Source organism: Colias croceus, chromosome 14 (genome assembly GCF_905220415.1).
Source record: "Colias croceus chromosome 14, ilColCroc2.1".
NCBI lineage: Eukaryota > Metazoa > Arthropoda > Insecta > Lepidoptera > Pieridae > Colias > Colias croceus.
Window position 1 is genome coordinate 4,580,706 of NC_059550.1, and position 18,794 is coordinate 4,599,499.

General features: G+C 32.9%; 2 protein-coding genes across 2 annotated transcripts; one reads left to right on the forward strand and one right to left on the reverse strand.

Annotated features, from left to right (window-relative positions):
* Positions 1-1,375: 1,375 nt before the first annotated feature.
* On the forward strand, positions 1,376-13,100 carry LOC123697133 (organic solute transporter alpha-like protein). The gene is made up of 7 exons (XM_045643546.1): positions 1,376-1,712; positions 6,287-6,435; positions 10,115-10,263; positions 10,572-10,658; positions 11,362-11,458; positions 11,795-12,041; positions 12,794-13,100. Exons 1-7 carry the CDS (start codon positions 1,556-1,558, stop codon positions 12,997-12,999), a joined length of 1,092 nt encoding a protein of 363 aa, XP_045499502.1. The 5' UTR covers positions 1,376-1,555; the 3' UTR covers positions 13,000-13,100.
* On the reverse strand, positions 13,082-18,603 carry LOC123697131 (paramyosin). Its single transcript, XM_045643545.1, has 6 exons — positions 17,803-18,603; positions 16,743-16,960; positions 16,433-16,577; positions 16,127-16,355; positions 15,767-15,975; positions 13,082-15,093 (listed from the first exon to the last, which is right to left on the reverse strand). Exons 1-6 carry the CDS (start codon positions 18,439-18,441, stop codon positions 13,177-13,179), a joined length of 3,357 nt encoding a protein of 1,118 aa, XP_045499501.1. The 5' UTR covers positions 18,442-18,603; the 3' UTR covers positions 13,082-13,176.
* Positions 18,604-18,794: the final 191 nt, after the last annotated feature.

The following is an 18,794-nucleotide window of genomic DNA, read 5'->3' on the forward strand; positions in this document are numbered from 1 at the left end:
GTTTTGCATACACTGATCACGTAACAACAAAATTACGTCAAAAATTGTTTGCTAAATTTTTCCTGAAAATCCATGATTTCTTCTCTAGCTTCGCGCAGCCGGCATATACCGCTTCTCTAATGTGAGCATTTTGTCTATGAAAACATAATCTTAAACGATAGCTCACGTGCTAGTGGCAAAGTTGGGCGGGTTGCTTGTTATGGGTTGTACACCCATAACATAGAGTTTTAGAATTCATTTATTAGAAAAGAAAATATTTGAAAAAAAATGCGCCTGGAATTTTATAAGTATTTTTTACGTACTCAGCGTATGCAAAACTATAACCTCCTTTGAGCTTAGTATACCAACAGTGGGACGCCCTGTATAGGTTTACTTCTATAACTAGGTTTTTTTCTATTCAAAATTAAATAGTTATTTTTTAGTTTAATGTTTTTAATTTAAATTAAATGTTTTCAAAATTCGTCGCTTATTAATATCGCTATAATAATTTATCATGACTTAGTAGTACAGCATCCTCCTTTCTAAGGGTGAGGATATAAAGAGACAGGTTTCCGGTGCAGACAAACCAGTACGGGTAGGTACCGATCCGCACAGGTACAATATTTCTATGTTATCATATGCGTTTACGTATAAAGAAACAGGTTGCAACTTGTCGGAACTGACTACCTGGACAGGGACATACGGGTTTGAACGTTTGTCGGAGTAGGGTGTGTTTAAAATGGATATTATAGACAACGAAGTTCCCATTGCCTTAGTGTTCGAAAATACACCTTTGTGGGACAAAAAAAATAAGTTTTATAGTAACAGAAATGTGACTGTTATGAGATGTTCTATTTTATTTAACACGTAGTCGAATGTTTCTGGTGTCATTCTGGTATAATCATAAAAGTCGTCTTTATTAAATCTTAAATCTTTCAGGAATAACCATATTCATTTCTTTTACTGTTAATATTCGATACACCAACCGTTCTTCTTTTTCTGCATTTTAAATAAACACTTTCCAGAAGAAAATCGTCGTCCGACGAACTTGAAGCCATGATGGTCAATAAAGACAGATTTACCTGTTTCTTTATGTAGGGTATCCTGCATCGATCCGTACCGATCCGCACCGACAAGTCCGTACCGGAAAACCTGCCTCTTTATGTCCTCACCCTAAAGTGGGTTATAAAGCATGTATTCCATACATGCAGCATTTTAATACATTTTTAAGCATGAATATTCGTTAAAGTTAACCTACAAATTACTGATGGATATGGTTTTATGTTTATCGCATAGATAAACACGATAGGGACGCGACGCGGACGTACCGTGGTAGTACTACTCATGTGGTTGGGGATATTGTACAACGCTACGTGTTGCGCAGACCGCAGCCAAAATGTCGAAAGAAAGTGAACGCGATCGTGAAGCGGCAGTCACTCAGTTAGTCAGTATAGAAAACGTTGCCGCCGATGCCCGTTCACACCGACCTTTAACACGGCATATCATTGAATTATTTACGCGGGTTTTGAATTTTAAATATGGAATAACGCGTCCATAGACAATTTTGTTTTTCAAAATGGATTTATATTCAGAGGCTAGCAGTGGTGCGAGGGTGCTAACTGCGAGGCATGTTAGTGTGGATGTTCGGCTTCCAGACACAAACAATGCGATAAATACAACTTTGTTGTGCCACAGTTATAGTCTTGCACCTGATATCGGAACCTATATTTCAGGTAACGTATTATTATTTTAATAAAACAATGCTTTCAAACATTGATAGGTACGTCTAAATAATCTCAGAATTAAAACAAACAGAACTTAAATCCTTGTATGATTAAAACAAACTTCTAATCTCTAAAAGAGTTCATTTTGAAAGTATGTAGATTGTAGGTAGGTAACTTTGAAATTTTGGTTTGCGACGACTACATTATCTGTAGAAAGTTGCTGTTGCTTATCTGTATCAAGACTATAGAAAAAATCGTTACTTATTTTAAATTAATCGTACATACGTAATAGTAAACCCAGTTATTTGATAGATTTATTTTGTTTCTATTTAAATATAATATGAAATTAATATTAGGTTTTATAAAAGATCGGAAATGTGCGATGTGTATACTAATAACTACTGAAATAATATTATAATAATGTTATATTAAATAAACAAGCCAGAGCAGTACCCGGTGTGTTTTCTCATTGACTTTTTTTACAAAAGTTTTAATTAATTACCTATTTTATTTATGTATGTGTTTTGTATTATACATTTTTAATGAGTTTCTTTTTCATAATATTATGCCAATGTCTACATAAAAGTATTGTACCTAAATTGTAATCACACAATTCATAGGTATTGTATATTTTTTAGTTTTACCATTTAGTTTTATTTTTTACTTCGAAAAAATATACAATAATAGCGGGAAACCGCGTGAAGTAAGCCATTGTACTAATCTAGACTATCTATCTCTGTACCGAATTAGGTATAATGTACATACAGATACGAATTGCAATTTTTGCATGAATGAGTAACAAACATCCATTCATAAAAACTTTACGCGTTTATCATAATTTAGTATTTGTTTGTTAGTACCTTATTTAGTTTATATTATCTTCTAAATAATATCTACATACTTACCTACCTATTGAATTATAGTGGTACTGAGATTTATGCTATTGCAGGGGGTAGAGATCTCTTTGATGTCTTTAGGAATTAAATTTATTGTTTCTTTAAAATATGATTTTAATCTCCCACACAAGTAACATTTCAAAAAGTTCCTTCATCTGTAGTAACTCGTAGTACAGAATAAATAGCTGGTTAAATAATTTTCACAAGCCTTTAGAATATTGTTTTAAATGTAACTAACCCATAATTTACGGAACACTGAACATTTAGTTATTTGTAGGCGTAGGTACTTAGAAATATCCTATTGCAAGAATTCACTTACCTTCTGTCGTGAAACTTGTAAGCTGCTTGAAATCGATACGTTGCATATCTACCTAGTGTTTGATAAAATATTACACATAGTACTGTGTAGTTTTTTATGTTTAATCTTCTTACCTGGATTAGCTTTACTTGGTATAGGTAAATATCTATACCTAGTTCTATATTTCGCGGTAAAACGGTTATTACGTGTAGAGTTTTACGTAGAGCCGATTTTTTTACCCACATTATGGTTTTATTACTTTTATTATTCTTCCTACCTGGATTAGCGAGCTTACTCGGTATAGGTAGATATCTGTAGTTCTTTATTTCGCGGTATAACCGTTTAAGCTTAAAATAATTACGTGTAGAGTTTTACGTAGAGCCGATTGCTTTACCCACATTATGGTTTTATTATTCTTCCTACCTGGATTAGCGAACTTTACTCGGTATAGGTATCTATAGTTCTATATTTCGCGGTACAAAATATTAAATAATTACGTGTAGACTCTGTAGAGTTCTACGTAGAGCCGAATTTATTACCCACATTATAGTTTTATTAACTATATCGCCTTTACCATATTTGAAAGGGCTCTTACCTGTCTGTATTTAGAGATGTTAATAACAAGCGATCATAGGCTTGGAAGTTTCCACCAACTTAAAGTAGATTAATGTCTGATTGTTCAATCGTTGGTTAAAACTTATTCATCGAATATAGGGTTGCCAGGCCATAAAATGCAAAGGCCGGACTGCGCACTATATAAGGCCGGACATTTTAGCCTAAAAGCCGGACATGTTTTTTTTATTGTTACATAATGTTTTTACAGCTGGGCTGTTGAAAAAAGTATTTATACGTGGTGAAAAGTGAGGATATTCGATATTTATTAAAAGATGGACATAATATTTATAATAAAAAAACTCGTTTACGAATTTGAAATGTTTATTAAGTTACACTATTACAGTTTTACTTACAAATGGATCATCAGTCTTTTGTAGATAATTAAATATTATTAATACTAAAAAACAAATGAATATAGCTCTCTTTTGGCATTCTTAATACTATAAACTAAAAAATATAATAAAACAAATAAAAATAATCATTCTTCTGGAAAGTAACAAAAAGATACGTAATATTAATTTTACGGCTAGGTAAGAATTTACTTTATAGTAGGTATTTATAGAACAATTTAAAATCTTTAAAAAATAACAAAATCTAGTTATATTTGCCGGCCGGAAGATAGTTTGCTCTCCGCTCGCCCTTGTCCGTTCGGGTCGGGCGCTCGTCCGCCCATCGTCGTACGAATCGCCACTCTGACAAAAAGCCTGACAAAAGCCGGACAGGCCAAACACGTACATATTTGGCCGGACGCGACTGCAAAAAGCCTAACATGTCCGGCTAAAGCCGGACACCTGGCAAGCCTAATCGAATAACATATTAAACTACCATTTCAAAAATGTATTCTAATTGTCCATATAAGACAGTTTACAGGTGACATTTTAAAATGTTCGTGTAATACTTTATTGGACCGATAAATTTTAACCAAGGATTGAAAAATTGGCCCTAAAGCTTATAAAAAAGGTATCTATATCTTGAAGCTATAAAATATCAACAAAAATTGTCTTATAAATACGACACGCAATATATGTTTAATAAAATTCAGCGAAATTACTATGTTAATATATTTCACATCTTATGAACTATTACTTAAGTAAATATTTAATTAAAATAAACGAACTTGCATAATCGTTTGTTTTAAAGGTCGAAAAAAAGATGTCCTCGTGAATATATTGGGTATTGACCCTAGTTTCCTGCTTATGTACTTACAAGTCACTTAAAGGTCATAAGTTCGCATCCATACTCTTAAGTGTGAAATTTTTCGCATAATACGAGGAAATAGTTTAAACTGAAATTTTCAACTTCCTGTTGACGAGAATATTGTACTGGAAACTTTAAAAAAATTGTTGCCGATTTTAATATTAAATGGTAGGTACAATATGTATTTGGTTAACATAAGATAATATATTCCTATTCAGACACAATTGCTTAAAATATTGATTTAAGTAGTTCAATGATTTTAACTTAAATAAATATGATTAATAGTACATTTATAAGTACCTTAGCTACAAGGTTTAAGTATAAAATATAATTTCCATAACCAAAGAGCGTTCAATATTAAATCAATTGTAATATTGATGATGGTATATTTGCGTTCAAAGCAGTATTATCTGTAAAAAGGTTACGAATAAATTACGTAAAGCAAACAATCACGGCAAGATAATTCCTATAATATCGCTGTGAGAAGCTAATTGTGTAATTAATGAGGTAAACTTTGTTTTACCACAAAATAAGAGGGTCATGGTCGAAGGGCTGGGTGAAAGGTAGTGACCATTCATTCTCACTTTGTGGTTAAGATTTTCAAGATTAATCTACGTGTTTCTACCTTGAAATACGACTTTTGCAAAGATGATTAATCATCATTAATATGAAGGTATACCCACCTTTACCTTCATTATATCCATTTTGGCAACAGACAGTAAATACAAATTAACCGTTTCTTGGAGTTATACTCAGTGCCGATTTATAGCCCAATAGGAATGTGCCTATTCATATCTTATGATTAACGATAGCGATGTCCGTTTTGTATGATAATAATTAATAATTACTCAACAAAATAGGCCTTTTGACCGGATTACGGCCACGCCGCGCGGTCAATCTCGGTATAGAGCAGACAACTTGTATGCACACTTAATCAAATGCGCTCTATTCTATGTATCACTCTTAACTATTTAGTAAGATCGTAGTAGGTACCTATTTAGTAAGATAGTAGTACACTATCATACAAATCAATGTAGTGTTGGTCTCAGGTCTGCGACATTGTTTCTTCCGGTTTTGTTGACAGTATACCTTCTTCTTCTTATACTTTACTTTACTTCTTCTTCAGTATACCTTCATTCTTCCTATCTTTACACGTATGAGCAATGGAGGTAATTACTAAATGACACTGATCTTCAGATCTACAATTAACCTCTCGTACAATCAATTTATGGCGGCCTTATTTGTTAATATTTAGTAATTACACATATTTTATTGCCTTGCCTATATTTTTAATTTATCACTGATCAGTAAGTTGGCAACATCTTCTCCAAATCGTACTGTAATTTTTCCCGAGAGTGTGGAGATGTACTTCTCATTTCAAAAATGGGACCAAATGACAAGAATTTTTTTAACAAAAACATGGAGCTATAGAACAATAATACAAAAAAAAAACAATAAAGTCGACTTGAAAACCTCCTCCGTTTTTGGGAACGTCAGTTGAAAAATTGTGTGATGTATCCTAAAAGCTCTAAATATTAATTTCGATTTTCTTTGTTAAATGAACCGTTTGTCCACAGCCCTCAACACATACGCATGGGTGCTATTTATCTGCGGTCTGTTCATCCTACTAGCTCTATGTATATTGTATATAATAACGCTCCGATCAGCGCTAAGGCACTGGAGCGAAACGAAACTGAGTGTGGGAGTAATACTCGGAATATATCCTGTAAGTATACATACTTTTTTATTTATAGAACGTATTAATTTTTCCTAGAGCTCTACATAATATTATGTAGTCGTGCTTGTCTGAAATCACGTTTTTATTGAGAGATCGACAGACACACATTTAAATATTCGTAAAGTAACATTTAGATTTTAGGAAAAATTTGTGCAGTTTTTAACGTTTGGATGCACTTTTAAATTATTATAGAGTTAAAATTGTTTGTTATCTTTAGTTAATCGTCTCGCTCCGCCAAACGCTGCATAGGCATTGCATTGAATACGATTTGCGACGATAATTCAATCTAAAATCTTTAGCGTATTTTCGGCAAAATTATTCCTAACTTCCAAGGATTAATTGAACTACAAGTACATGAAACAAAATGCCTTTATTCCGTGATCAAAAACATTAAAGTTTCAGTCTCAACAATACTTTTTACAAGTCACCACCACGCACATTCTTTCAGGTTTTATCTTTGTAATTTGGCTAATAAACTCATTAATTAAAAATTCGCATGACATTTCATGCGAATTTTTAAATAATATGGGATTGTTTATCTATATGTAATGCATATATCCATGGCACATTGCCATCCTAAAAATAAGTGTACTTATCAGCGTTGCATAATCTATAAACGTACAGACTACAGTACATCAGCGAGAGCATGTATTATTGATTTCAACAAAAAATCTTGTTTGTATTAGATAAGATTGGTACTCTAATAGATACGGACTATAGTGTCACAATTTGGCTTTTGTTAAACACTGATATGAATATAATTTGATAAGTCAAACTTAATCTGCTTTCGGTGAAACTTGGGGTTCCACCAACCTTCAGATTGCTTTATAAAATGATATGACTCATAATATAACAATATAACAGCTTAATCAATCATATTTTTTTTGCGTTCGAATCTCGCACATTTGTGAAATTCTACGGTTCCTGATGGGATATATGTGGCAACTACATTAAGAGTAGAGAGTAGAGTCAATGCTCTACATCGGAATACCTTTGTTCATAGATTATAATATTTCCAAATTTGCAAAAAATATTCATAAACTAAAAATATACATACGAAAATCGATAGTACCGTACACTTATTGTGATCTTTAATGAACGAAATGGTAGAATAAGTGGTACGTAACAAATTACGTAGGCTTGTGACCACGCATCGTCATCTTTTGTTACATCATGCTGCATGTGCGTACAATGCACAGGTGGTGGAAGGCTTGTATCGATGTCATTACATTCACAGTCAAGATAATTGGCTGTCACTGTGGTAATACTTAAGTGTACTTAATCTGCGAATGTTGTTCCATTTTTGCTTTGTATATTTCTTCATACCTACAAAGTTAAGATGAAACATCGCGTATAGAGCACGTTTTATTTTATTATAGAACATTTATTATACCATTGAGAGGAGGTTGCGTTTCCTACCAATTATAGATTCGGTATATGTATGTACTATACACATTACACACGTAGTTGCACATAAAGAAGCTTAAAGATTTCATTGTTTAATCAATTTACTAGTAAGTACAATATTATTACTATAGGTGGATGATTACTCATTTTATCTATAAAAACTGTAATTGCAGTCATTGCTTACATTCCTAGACATACTATACCTACATTGATTGAAACCATTATAAACATTGTGTCCATTATTAATTACAGCTCTACATTATTCTTGTCTTTAATTAAGATCTTTGTTTTGTATTACTATTATGGGTTATTTTATATATAACAAGCGGTGCGCTTCGGCTTCGCCCGTGGTACATGTTTACGTTTTCTCTCCATAGGAACCATCTTCGTACTTCAAGGAATATTATAAAATCGTTTCAGCCGTTCTCGAGTTTTGCACTAACCAACACATTGGGGATTCATTTTTATCATATTACCTATAAGATTAATAATAATGTAATAAATTAATATATGTAATTGAAAAAATTAATTTCAGTATCTAGTTTAGATACGATAAAAGAATATTCAAACAATGAGGGTGAAGAAACGATGCATTTAAACTTTAAAGGATTACAACGGGGTCACGTTAGGACACACGAACCAGTATTATAAAGCCAGTGTTGCATAAACGATGGTTTCATAATATTATACTGCTGTTTTACGCTACTTGTGCGGGAAACCGTTAGTAGTATAAATTACTATGAATGCGACTCTCTCTTTTACGTTATGTAACTTTTAAACGCAGATAAATCTGTAATGAGATTAATCAGGAAATTGGTATGGTTGTGTTCTGAGTAAATACTCAATTTACAGCCAAAAAACTCAAAGGGAAATGTTGAATCTTTAAAATAGTAAATACTTTAGATTTTTAATCTCAAGTATCTTTAGTCCCTGTAAGTTACATATCTACTTATGTGAGTCCCGCTGTCACACCAAAACAGCTATAACCGAATCATTTATATGGATCGATATCATATTGATGACTTTTGAAGACTAGACTAGACTATTAAATATTTTTCCAAAATTATTCATAGAAAAGTCGCATAGTATTTGTAGTGAGAACTAAATTATAGGGTGTGATAAATAGAGGGTTGAAAATCGTGAAGAATAGCTGTCGCTCGATAGCGGTGGTTAGCGACTGGAAAATTAAATATAGGTAGGTATCATAAATATTATATCAGTATTAATAAATGCACACCAAGTTGCTATTTCAAGCTCTAATCAATAATATTATGTTCTCCCAGTCTAGTCGATTTTATATTCCGAGTATCATGATTCATAGTTGAAATAAGTTTTACGCAATAGTAAGCTTTATATGAATAAAAGTTCAAGTTAAAAATTGTGATTTATTACATGACTCTATATTTACATGACTCTTGTAGGTGACTATTTGATACCTTTTTCTAAAGTAGTTTTGAATAATATAACTTATTATAAATGTAATTTAATTGGTAATAGGTATCTATCTATAGTAAGTACGTAACGATTATTTAAAATTAAGATACATCAAACACTGCAATTACCAATTAACACTATGAAACTTCAAAACCTCGATTGTTTTCAGCAAAACTTGTTCTTTTAAATAACCTGAAAGCAAAATACATCATTCACATACCCAAATTGCGGTCGTAACATAGATTACTTAAGAAAAAGGTAACATAGAGTACTTAGGTTTATAGCGAAGAACCGCTAGTTCAGTGTTTACTGTTTAGTAAGAATTTCATTCCAGAGACTAATATGTATTCCAAGACCGTAAGGTTTTCGCACGATATGCCCTTGCCCACGTTATTTCTACTAATAAAAGCGGTCACTGCATCGATTTACTATAAGTACATACAATATTATCAAATTATAATTCGACGTAGAGGTCACGGTTTCAATCCAAACATAATGTTTTAAATCATCCCAATATGATATAATGCAGAACATTAAAAAAAGTTTCCCTTCAAATTTTATTTGCTGTGTGTAATATTTAAATGGATAGCAAGCAGCAAGAAGGTCTTTAACTCTAGGCCCTTTAACTCGCGATTGGATATAATTGATGGTAGGCTTTCCTAATCTGTAACAGTAGAATAACGAGAGAAGCTTTTGGAGTTCGACTCTATCATCTTATAGCAGTCTTTGGAGACATTAGAATAAGTTCATAAGATACTCAGGATCGTAAGAATAACAATGAATGTCATTTTAATGATGTTTTAATGCAATATTTTGACATTTCCAGATAGTCGGTGCTATGGGCTTCGTCGCAATAATCGTCCCTCGAGCTCGAATCATTACGGAGGCGGTTGCACAAGAAGCTGTGATGATAGCTATGTACCATATCTACTTTATGATTATGGCTGAGTGCGGTGGCACCAATCAACTAGTCAGGTACATATTGCGTATTCGCGAATTTACCGTAATAATGTATGTCGTTATGTATGTTAGACTCATAATTCATTTCATCCAATCTGATTTTGATTCCGTTTTTTTTTTAATTAGACCATGCGGTCCACTGGCAATTTAAATTTGGTCTAAATCAGATAATTTTAAGGCATTTTAGTTTTTTGTTCAATTCAATAATTATGACTAGCCAGGTGAAATAGATTGGTCTCCACTTTCAAATAAAATTCTATAAATGCTTGCTATAGAAACATTAAAATTTTTGCACTAAATAGGTATTAATTTATGTTTTTCAGACGTTCAGGAGGATCGCATTTGGAAACACGTGTTCTTCCTTGTTGCTGCTGGCCCTGCTGTATTTTACCAAGGCCACAGATACAAAAGTGAGTTGTACATTTTTCCTTTACAAGTAAAACTAAGGCGATTTGCTTGTAAATTGTAATTACAACCAAGTATATTATTTTATTTAAATGCCGCTGCCATGTTGTTTATTCGGGGTAAATTACACACATTCAGTTACTGAAAACTAGTACCTACGGCATTTAGTTTTACGGCTATTTGTAATTGTTCTTGATACAACGAACTCAATTACTGACGTATTATTATGTTGTAAAAAACTCAATTACAGGTGAAGTTAATTAGAGTTTTCGCAAAGTTATATCAATTTATCATCCATTGTTTGTTGCCGTTATGGTTTTATCTAATTACATAATTCATCCAATTTTGGGAACATGTCAAATAAGGGTGCCGCTTGGACCTTGGTTATATAATTTTAATGGGAAGAGGCTATAAATGCGTGCTTCATTAAATTAACAAATACCAAGGAAGATAATACCTATGCCTTAAAGGGCAGTAGGAAAATAATTAGGGTCTTTTTAATAATTTTTATAATGTCTGAAGCGGAAATTTTATTTCTTCATTACTGAATATAAAAATAATTTAAGTAACTAAAGACATGATTCATTGCTATGTATAAAACTAAGGAACGAGGGCCTCATGTTAAATTACATACTTATAAATATGACGAATGTGTGTATCTAGTTCTTGTATTGTATAGTTACTATAAATTGTATTGTTATTTTTCAGAAAAACTTTGAGATGGTTGAGGTTACTAATCCTACAAATGCCGATAATCCAAGGCATAATATACTTCATCATTCTCATCCTGTGGGCTGAAGACTTGGTGCGTATAGTACAGCAGCTTCCTCCCTAGTCCCCAATATTATTGACCCCTTTATTTATACTTGAATTATTTTTGGGGCGTGTGATAGAATGTTTATTAAGTATACCCAACACGTTCAAAATTAAGTAAGTACTTATTTATTCTTTCCCCATTTTAATCTACCATTTCTTTTGACTTTTTTGAAAATTAAGATAACAATCTAATTAATTTTATTGGCCTAATCACGAATTATATTATCAGGATTTCCCCCGCAGCGCTTCATCCTTTTGCAACATGATATTTTACTACAATAGAATAGTATATAATATATCTAACCGTTAACTTATTTTTTTACAGATGTTACAATTAAACAGTTTTGTATACATGCAGCCATTTATCGCGGCGTCTATTCTCTCTGGTATCTGGGGTATCATGATGTGTATCCGAGCGGCAGAAGCAACTGGCGCCAAACCTAGATTGCGATTCCTTGTTGTCCAACTGGTGTTGGTTATTGTCAAACTGCAGTGTGGTATCGCTAGGGTGGTGCCGGATTTGTTTAATGTGACGTGTATTTTGCCGCTACACCCGTCTGTGATTGTTAATCGTAAGTGCTGGATGATTTTGAAATGAATGAATTTTTTATTTTTTAATAATTTTTAACGTATGGGTTGGTGGTGTGAAGAGTTTAAAGTTATTATTAATATGTGATAAAGCTACCTATATAGCTACTGCTTTTTTATAGTTTAATACATTTAACTCTACCAAGAATCATAAGACTGTTCAGATGCTCTTGAGTTATAAATAGTGTAACTAATCCGACTTTCTTTTATTTAAATATGGATGCGTAATATTATATATTTAGAAATCTTTAATGGTTCAATGTTATTGCCGTGTCTATATGCATTAAGTAGCTCTTAATGTTTATTGGTCTAGACTTTATAAGTTGCATCTGTTTTTAAAAGTAATTTAAGTAGAGATGAAGATATTCGAAATAAAATAAAAAAGTTTTTTTCTGTACTTGTCAACGCAACTAAAAAAAAGTAAATTGTCAAAGACGTTAACCTTTTATGCTTGATCTTTTGAACCCTTTTTCATAACTTATAATGGGATCGAACTTATGGCCTTTCGGCTTTCGGTTGTAGCAATCACACATTATCTTATATGCCACAATCTAACGTGTTACAAACTTAAACGAAGCGGAGTACAAAATATGTCATAGCAATTTATCTAACATTGTGTGACTTCTTACTTATGTATAATGTTCTTATGTGTTTTTTTATCTGAGAATTTATTGCGCTAACTTTACTACTTGAATTATAATTTCACAAAATAACACACATTAAATATTTCTTTCAGTGATACAAAACATGTTGATGATGTTCGAAATGCTCCTGCTCTCTCTATGGGCGTGGCGACTGTACTCCTCACCTCCAGGCAAAGTCGCCGACAAGGTCCAGCAAGTTGTCGTGGCTGTACTCGACGATAGCATCAACTCTATCGATTTGAAGTGCAAAGACACAGACGAGAAACAACATACGACTGACATTAAACATGTCATGTAAATAATTTAATGTTAAGTTTATTTTAATGTTTACGTTAAGAACGCACGAAGATACCTGTATCTAATAATTTGTTTTATAATAAAACACTGTATGAAACTGTAGTTTTGTTTATTTTTCACACACATTTAGATTATAATATAACATAATTTTATTTAATTATATTCTGTATATCGAATATTATTTTGTTTCGTTTTCTTTTTCATCGTCGTTACTTTGTGAGTTGTCACCCGTATCTTCCGAAGGTGTTCCAGATCGAGATTGATCGGATCCATAAATGTTATGCAACTCTTCTAGTTTGTAATTAATTTTTACGCCTTTCGTTGCCGTTTTGTTAACTTTACTAACAAGTGACTTCGTTTGTTCTTCTAATCGTTTTAATCGTATATCTCTGGCTGCAAATCTGGCTTCGTGGTCTATTTCATTTGAGGTCGATGCTTCTGCCTGGTTATATATGCTGTTAGAGGCAACAGTTTCCTTTTGAGATACTTCATTTGATGCAGATTGGTCATTTTTATTATCAACTACAGTGACATTATCATCACATTTGTTGTTCATATTCATGTCTACATTTTCTACTGCTTGATTATGCAATTCAGTTTCAGTCACGTCAACATCTGTTTTTTCGAAAGAATTTGATTGTTGAGATTCACCATTCTGAATGCCTTTGTCGTCGTCTGAATTTTTATAAAATTTCGTATGAAGTGCGCTTAATCGTTCATTTAACTGCTGTCCTTTGTTTATGGCATTTGATATACTCGTTACAACTTCTGAGCATTCGCTTTGCAGTTTGTCCAATTTCTCATCTTTGTGTTTCAAATGTTCATCTTGTTTTTTGACATTTTCCAGTATTTGTTTAAACTTATTTTCTGAGTTTTCTGTAAGATCAGTATTGTTTAGAGAAGGGCCTGCGCTTGAATTAGTTTCTAGTGCTCCACAAACAGATTGAACAACATCAGTTTGCAATGAATTAACATTTTCAGTCCCCTCATCCTTATTTAAGTGCTCGTTTTCCTTATGAATTCTGTTCCCTTTTCCACTTGATGTCGGCTTATTTAGAAGATTATCGAGTGTGCTATTTATGTCATTACTAAATTTCGATAGTTTATTGGCTTTGTCCATTAGTTCAGAGCTATTTTTTTCTAAATTATTTAATTTCCTGTCCTTTTCAGCTAACCTTTCGTTTTGTTTTTTTATATTTTCCAAAATTGTCGCAGGATCAATTAAAGAAACAGATGGATGTTGTGAGTCTGATAGAGAGCTCGGTAAACATTTTTCACGTAGATCACTATCACTAATATTACACGTGGTAGCAGCATCTGGTTTGATATCAATTTCTCTGGCTTTATCGTATTCTGTATTAGTTTCCGCGGCTGAGCTTTCTTCATGGCATGAGTCGATAACGATGTCGGCAGCTTCGTCTTCAGTTTCATAACAAATTTTGTCACTTTTTAGTAGATTTTCGCTGCTACATGAGTCGTCTAGTATCTCTTGGTTTTCGTCTTGTGTGTCGAGAGAAAGATCGGCTACATCTATCATATCACTAACAGGATCATCTCTTTCAGCAGCTAAATTGAAATCGGCACTTGAATCGACGACAGTTTCAAATGATTTTTTAAATTTCTTCTTACATTTTAATTTTGACTCTGCAATATATTCGCTTTCATCATTAGACTCTGAAGATTCATCAGTTGGTTTTTCATCGCTGTAGCCACTCTCCGCAGAATTGTTTAACGAAGTGGTATCCTTTAATTTCCTACTAGAAAATTCTGCTCTTAACTCTTTCCAATCTTTTTCAGATTGAGTATTCTTCTCTCTTGCTTGTTCGAGTTTTTCCCGACAGTATTCAAGCTCTTCTTTTAATTCATTCAAAAGTTTCCTTTTCTGTTGTAATTCATATTTAAGTATTTTTTCATGTGTATGCAGTTGATGATGATGTTTACGTAATCTACCAACAACATGCCACGTTTTGCTTAATTCGGTGGTAACTAAACAAAGTCGCCGTTCTTGTTCCTGAAGCCGAGTTTCTAAATGTGTGTTAAGTTGCTTCATACGATTTACTTCCTTTATTAAGCTCAGTTTCTCAATTATCAAATCCTGTAACAAAAAAAGTTCAATTATAAATATCTATTAAAAAAATAATGTTATAAATTGTTAAAGATTTAATTTACAGTGTCAGTCAATACCTATCCCTATATATTGACTGGGATATTAAGCTATTGCATAGCTTCTATTGCGGGCCTTGAGCGCGGGGACCGAATAATTCCGAGAAATTCCGTAACAAAAAAACCTCACGCTCCCCACTCCGACGGGCGGGCGGCTTGAAGGCATAGCATGCAATAGCTTTACCACGGCAGTCCCCGAGTGCCACACGTCGTTTTTTTTGTTTTTGGTATGGCTGTATGGGTTTTATCTACGTTTTTTTTGTATTTATATCAAATCATATTAAATTTCTATGTTATCTTACTTATTTAAATTTCGATTTGAGTCTAACGTTCTTTAAAATATAATTACTTTTTTTAAACAGTTTAACTTTTTGTTGTTGAATACAATTCAAGTATATTGGCTTAGGTCCAAGAATCATACAGAAGTTGCACCTATTTTTAAGAAACATGCGTCTTGCTCATAAAAGTATTTTTGTTTTCATGATGTTTTAACATTGTGACTAATTTCAATGAAATTATAAAGATAGAGTTGCATCATTAAACCGTAAAAATCAGAATTATATTAAGTCCCTTGGTATAGTTATAAATATGTTTGTAATAATTACCTTTAATCTTATATAGGTTTGACTAACACTGGGCACTTGTACCGAGCCCGATTTTGTTTCAACGGTTTTGTAACATGTTGTTACTTTTTCTTCTGTTTCGTTTGCGTTTGAGTCAGATTGATGGCTGAGGAGTTCTATTAAAACTCTCCAAACTTTTGGCAGATTTTGAACTATTTCTTCTGCCCTATAATTTCCTTGCTCGCCATTAGCTGAAATTAAAGTTTAAATATTATTTAATGTTGTAATAAATTGTATAAATAATATTCTTTATAAATTTTGTTAAGTATGTAGTTTTATTTCGTAAATGACTCTTAACATTTTCTGTTTTTATTAACATTTTCATTGATAAGCGATTCTTACCTGATTCGTCATTCGTTGTTGTTTGAAGATTGTCCTCAATAGTTTCTTTATTACTATCATCCACTTGATTGACTAATTCTAAAAGCAATTTTGGCAATGCTGATGAGACTTGAGAGCCGCTTTCCTGTTCAGCCATGTGTGTTAAAATGCCATGATTCTCTTCAAGTAGTTTTACAAGCTTGTCTAGGTCTCGTTTTGTTTTGTAACCAAGTAACACTTGTGAAAAGAGCTGAAAGTAGAAAGGTACAATCATTAATTTGCGTTGTTATTATTAATACTCAAAAACATTTTCAAACAATTGCAAACCTTGTGTATAACTGCCATTTCAGATTTGATTCCATCCATTTCTTGTTTGCATGTAAATATTTCGTTATTTTTATCTTCCACGGTTTCTTCAAGTCCTACAATCTTGGTCTTCATTTCTTCAAGTTCGGTATTTAGATCATTGCATCTGGAAAGCATAATTACTTTTGTAAGTTAAAGTTAAAGAAGGGGATCTGGTAATGATCTTAAAAATTAATAATTTTATTGCACAGAATATTCACCACATATTTTTTAACCCGGTTAAAGGCAGTAAAGACAGGGTGAGAGACTGAATAAATATAATGGCGTTTACCTTGCATGTTCTGCTTCGTATAAGGCTTTCTGTTCATCAAGATCTCTTACAAGAGCCTGTCTTGTTACTTCTGCTAATCGCGCTCTTTCCTCATACAATCCTCTAAGGGTTCTTATATTTTGTAATTGACGTTCATATTCTTGTCGCAGGTCTGTTGATAGCATATTAGCTTCTCTATCAGCTAGGGACTGCTCTATTTCCGTCAATTTATTTTTCAACTGTAACAATAATTATAAATGTGATTTTTTACGTATTACAAAATGAAATTGATTTCGAGTAGATGTAGGAATGATGAAATTAAAAGGAATCGACCACAACTTGAAGGGGAACAAGAATAGATCCGGAAAATAAAGAAGCGATGTAGAATCAAGTGTTGTTGTTTAATTTATATCCTGTGTTCGAACTTCGAAACAGTAGAATATAAAAATATTCGAGTAGTAACGATTGTTAATAATTTTCTTGTTTCGTCGATTGCGCCTATTCGTTAATTTTTAATATGGATCTAGTTTAGCAACATCGTAGTACATTAATTTGGCAGAATTTCAAGTGCATGTGCCAAAGCCTCGATAAGCGCGGAAAACAAGTTGATAATGTCCCCGCGTCGCGACGCAAGTCTCTGACCGACGAAAGCGTTTAGGGTCGTTGGCTTCACTTGCAATCGTGGAAAACATAACTTTGTTGCACTGTTTATGGAATTTGGTAATATACAATAACACACGCAGTAAATAAATGAAAACAATGTGGAATTCGTTATTTTAAAGTTTAAGTCCATGATTCAAAATTCAGATACAATTTTAACCGTTTACACGAATAAAATAATATTAATAGAGTTTATTGCATTTAAATGGCTTTTCCGTGCATATTTTCTTTATAAATTATTTGAGGTTTTTAAACATATGAGCTGATAAAATGGCAAAAATAATTGAGAACTGAAGTAATTTGTGTATAATACATATTACGTAGCTGTAGGTAGCTTAGTTAATTAGTTAAAATAATAGTAAAAAAAATATTTCGGTATAAATTTTTCATCATCATATTAAATTATTAAGAAAATACTTACTTCAGTCAGTTGATCTTCACGTAGGGAAATCATTGTTTTACTAACAGTTATCACCTCTTTCAATGCGTGTATTTGCTTCATTGATTCTGCATTTTGAGCGCTCAAGTCAGCCATATCCGAATATGCGGATTGTAGAGCAGCATTAGAATTAGCAAGATCGCACCTTAATCTATTATTATTAGCTTTTTGATTTTCCATTTCTTTGGTCAATTGATCTAGAGCTTCTTTGAATAGAGCGTTTTCCTCCGTTTCATGGGGAATTTCAGGAACGTCTATATTATTCCTAACAAGTAAATCACGAAAATGCCTATTTTGTTCATAAAGTTGTAGTTTAGCTTTCCTCTCTTCTTTCAATGCATCTTCCAAAGTTTTCTTATCTGATTTGTGCCGCGCAAGTATCTCCTTTCTTTGTTCGCGCTTAATATCTAGCTGTCTTCTAAACTCTAGCATTTCTTCTTCTTTCGATCTCGCTCGCGCTTCTTCATCATCGCTGACGGTATCGTGATATTGTTCGTCAGAGTTATCGCTGGTGTTAGCGTCGTCAATGTCACTTTTGCTTTCCATTGTTTCACTTTCACTCGATAAAGCTTCGCGTGAGCTCGAAGCCTGGTTAGTCGCACCACTGAGAATATTTCCCATTTTGGAACACTTTTATAAACAACGCTTGTAATTGATTAAGGTATTGACCGATATACTTTAAATAAGACAAAGGATTTCCGAGTGTTGGACCAGCATCAGTGTGAGACTGGGGTGCCCGAAATAGATTCGACGTCAGAGGGAGACGTGCGTCGACGTTCAAAGTGTAATCTCTATTACTCTACGAATACGCCTCATCCGCGGTGAAATACTGACAATTCTTTATTTTTACCGGGATATTTCAGACGTGACTATCTCTTGTGAAATGTATTGAATTTGGATCATGAAAATGACCTTGGGCTTTCATAAGTTCTGGGAATTTAAGACTTTCTGTTCTATTTGTAACCAAAATATAT

Bases quoted from the DNA above. Each gene is read 5' to 3' on its own strand.
- LOC123697131 (XM_045643545.1), bottom strand. From the start codon at position 18,441: ATGGGAAATATTCTCAGTGGTGCGACTAACCAGGCTTCGAGCTCACGC. The intron at 16,356-16,432 runs GTTTGCAATTGT...TTCTACTTTCAG, and splicing joins AAATGGCAGTTATACACAAG to CTCTTTTCACAAGTGTTACT. The intron at 15,976-16,126 runs GTAAGAATCGCT...CTTTAATTTCAG, and splicing joins AACAACGAATGACGAATCAG to CTAATGGCGAGCAAGGAAAT.
- LOC123697133 (XM_045643546.1), top strand. From the start codon at position 1,556: ATGGATTTATATTCAGAGGCTAGCAGTGGTGCGAGGGTGCTAACTGCG. The intron at 10,659-11,361 runs GTGAGTTGTACA...GTTATTTTTCAG, and splicing joins CCAAGGCCACAGATACAAAA to AAAAACTTTGAGATGGTTGA. The intron at 12,042-12,793 runs GTAAGTGCTGGA...TATTTCTTTCAG, and splicing joins CCCGTCTGTGATTGTTAATC to TGATACAAAACATGTTGATG.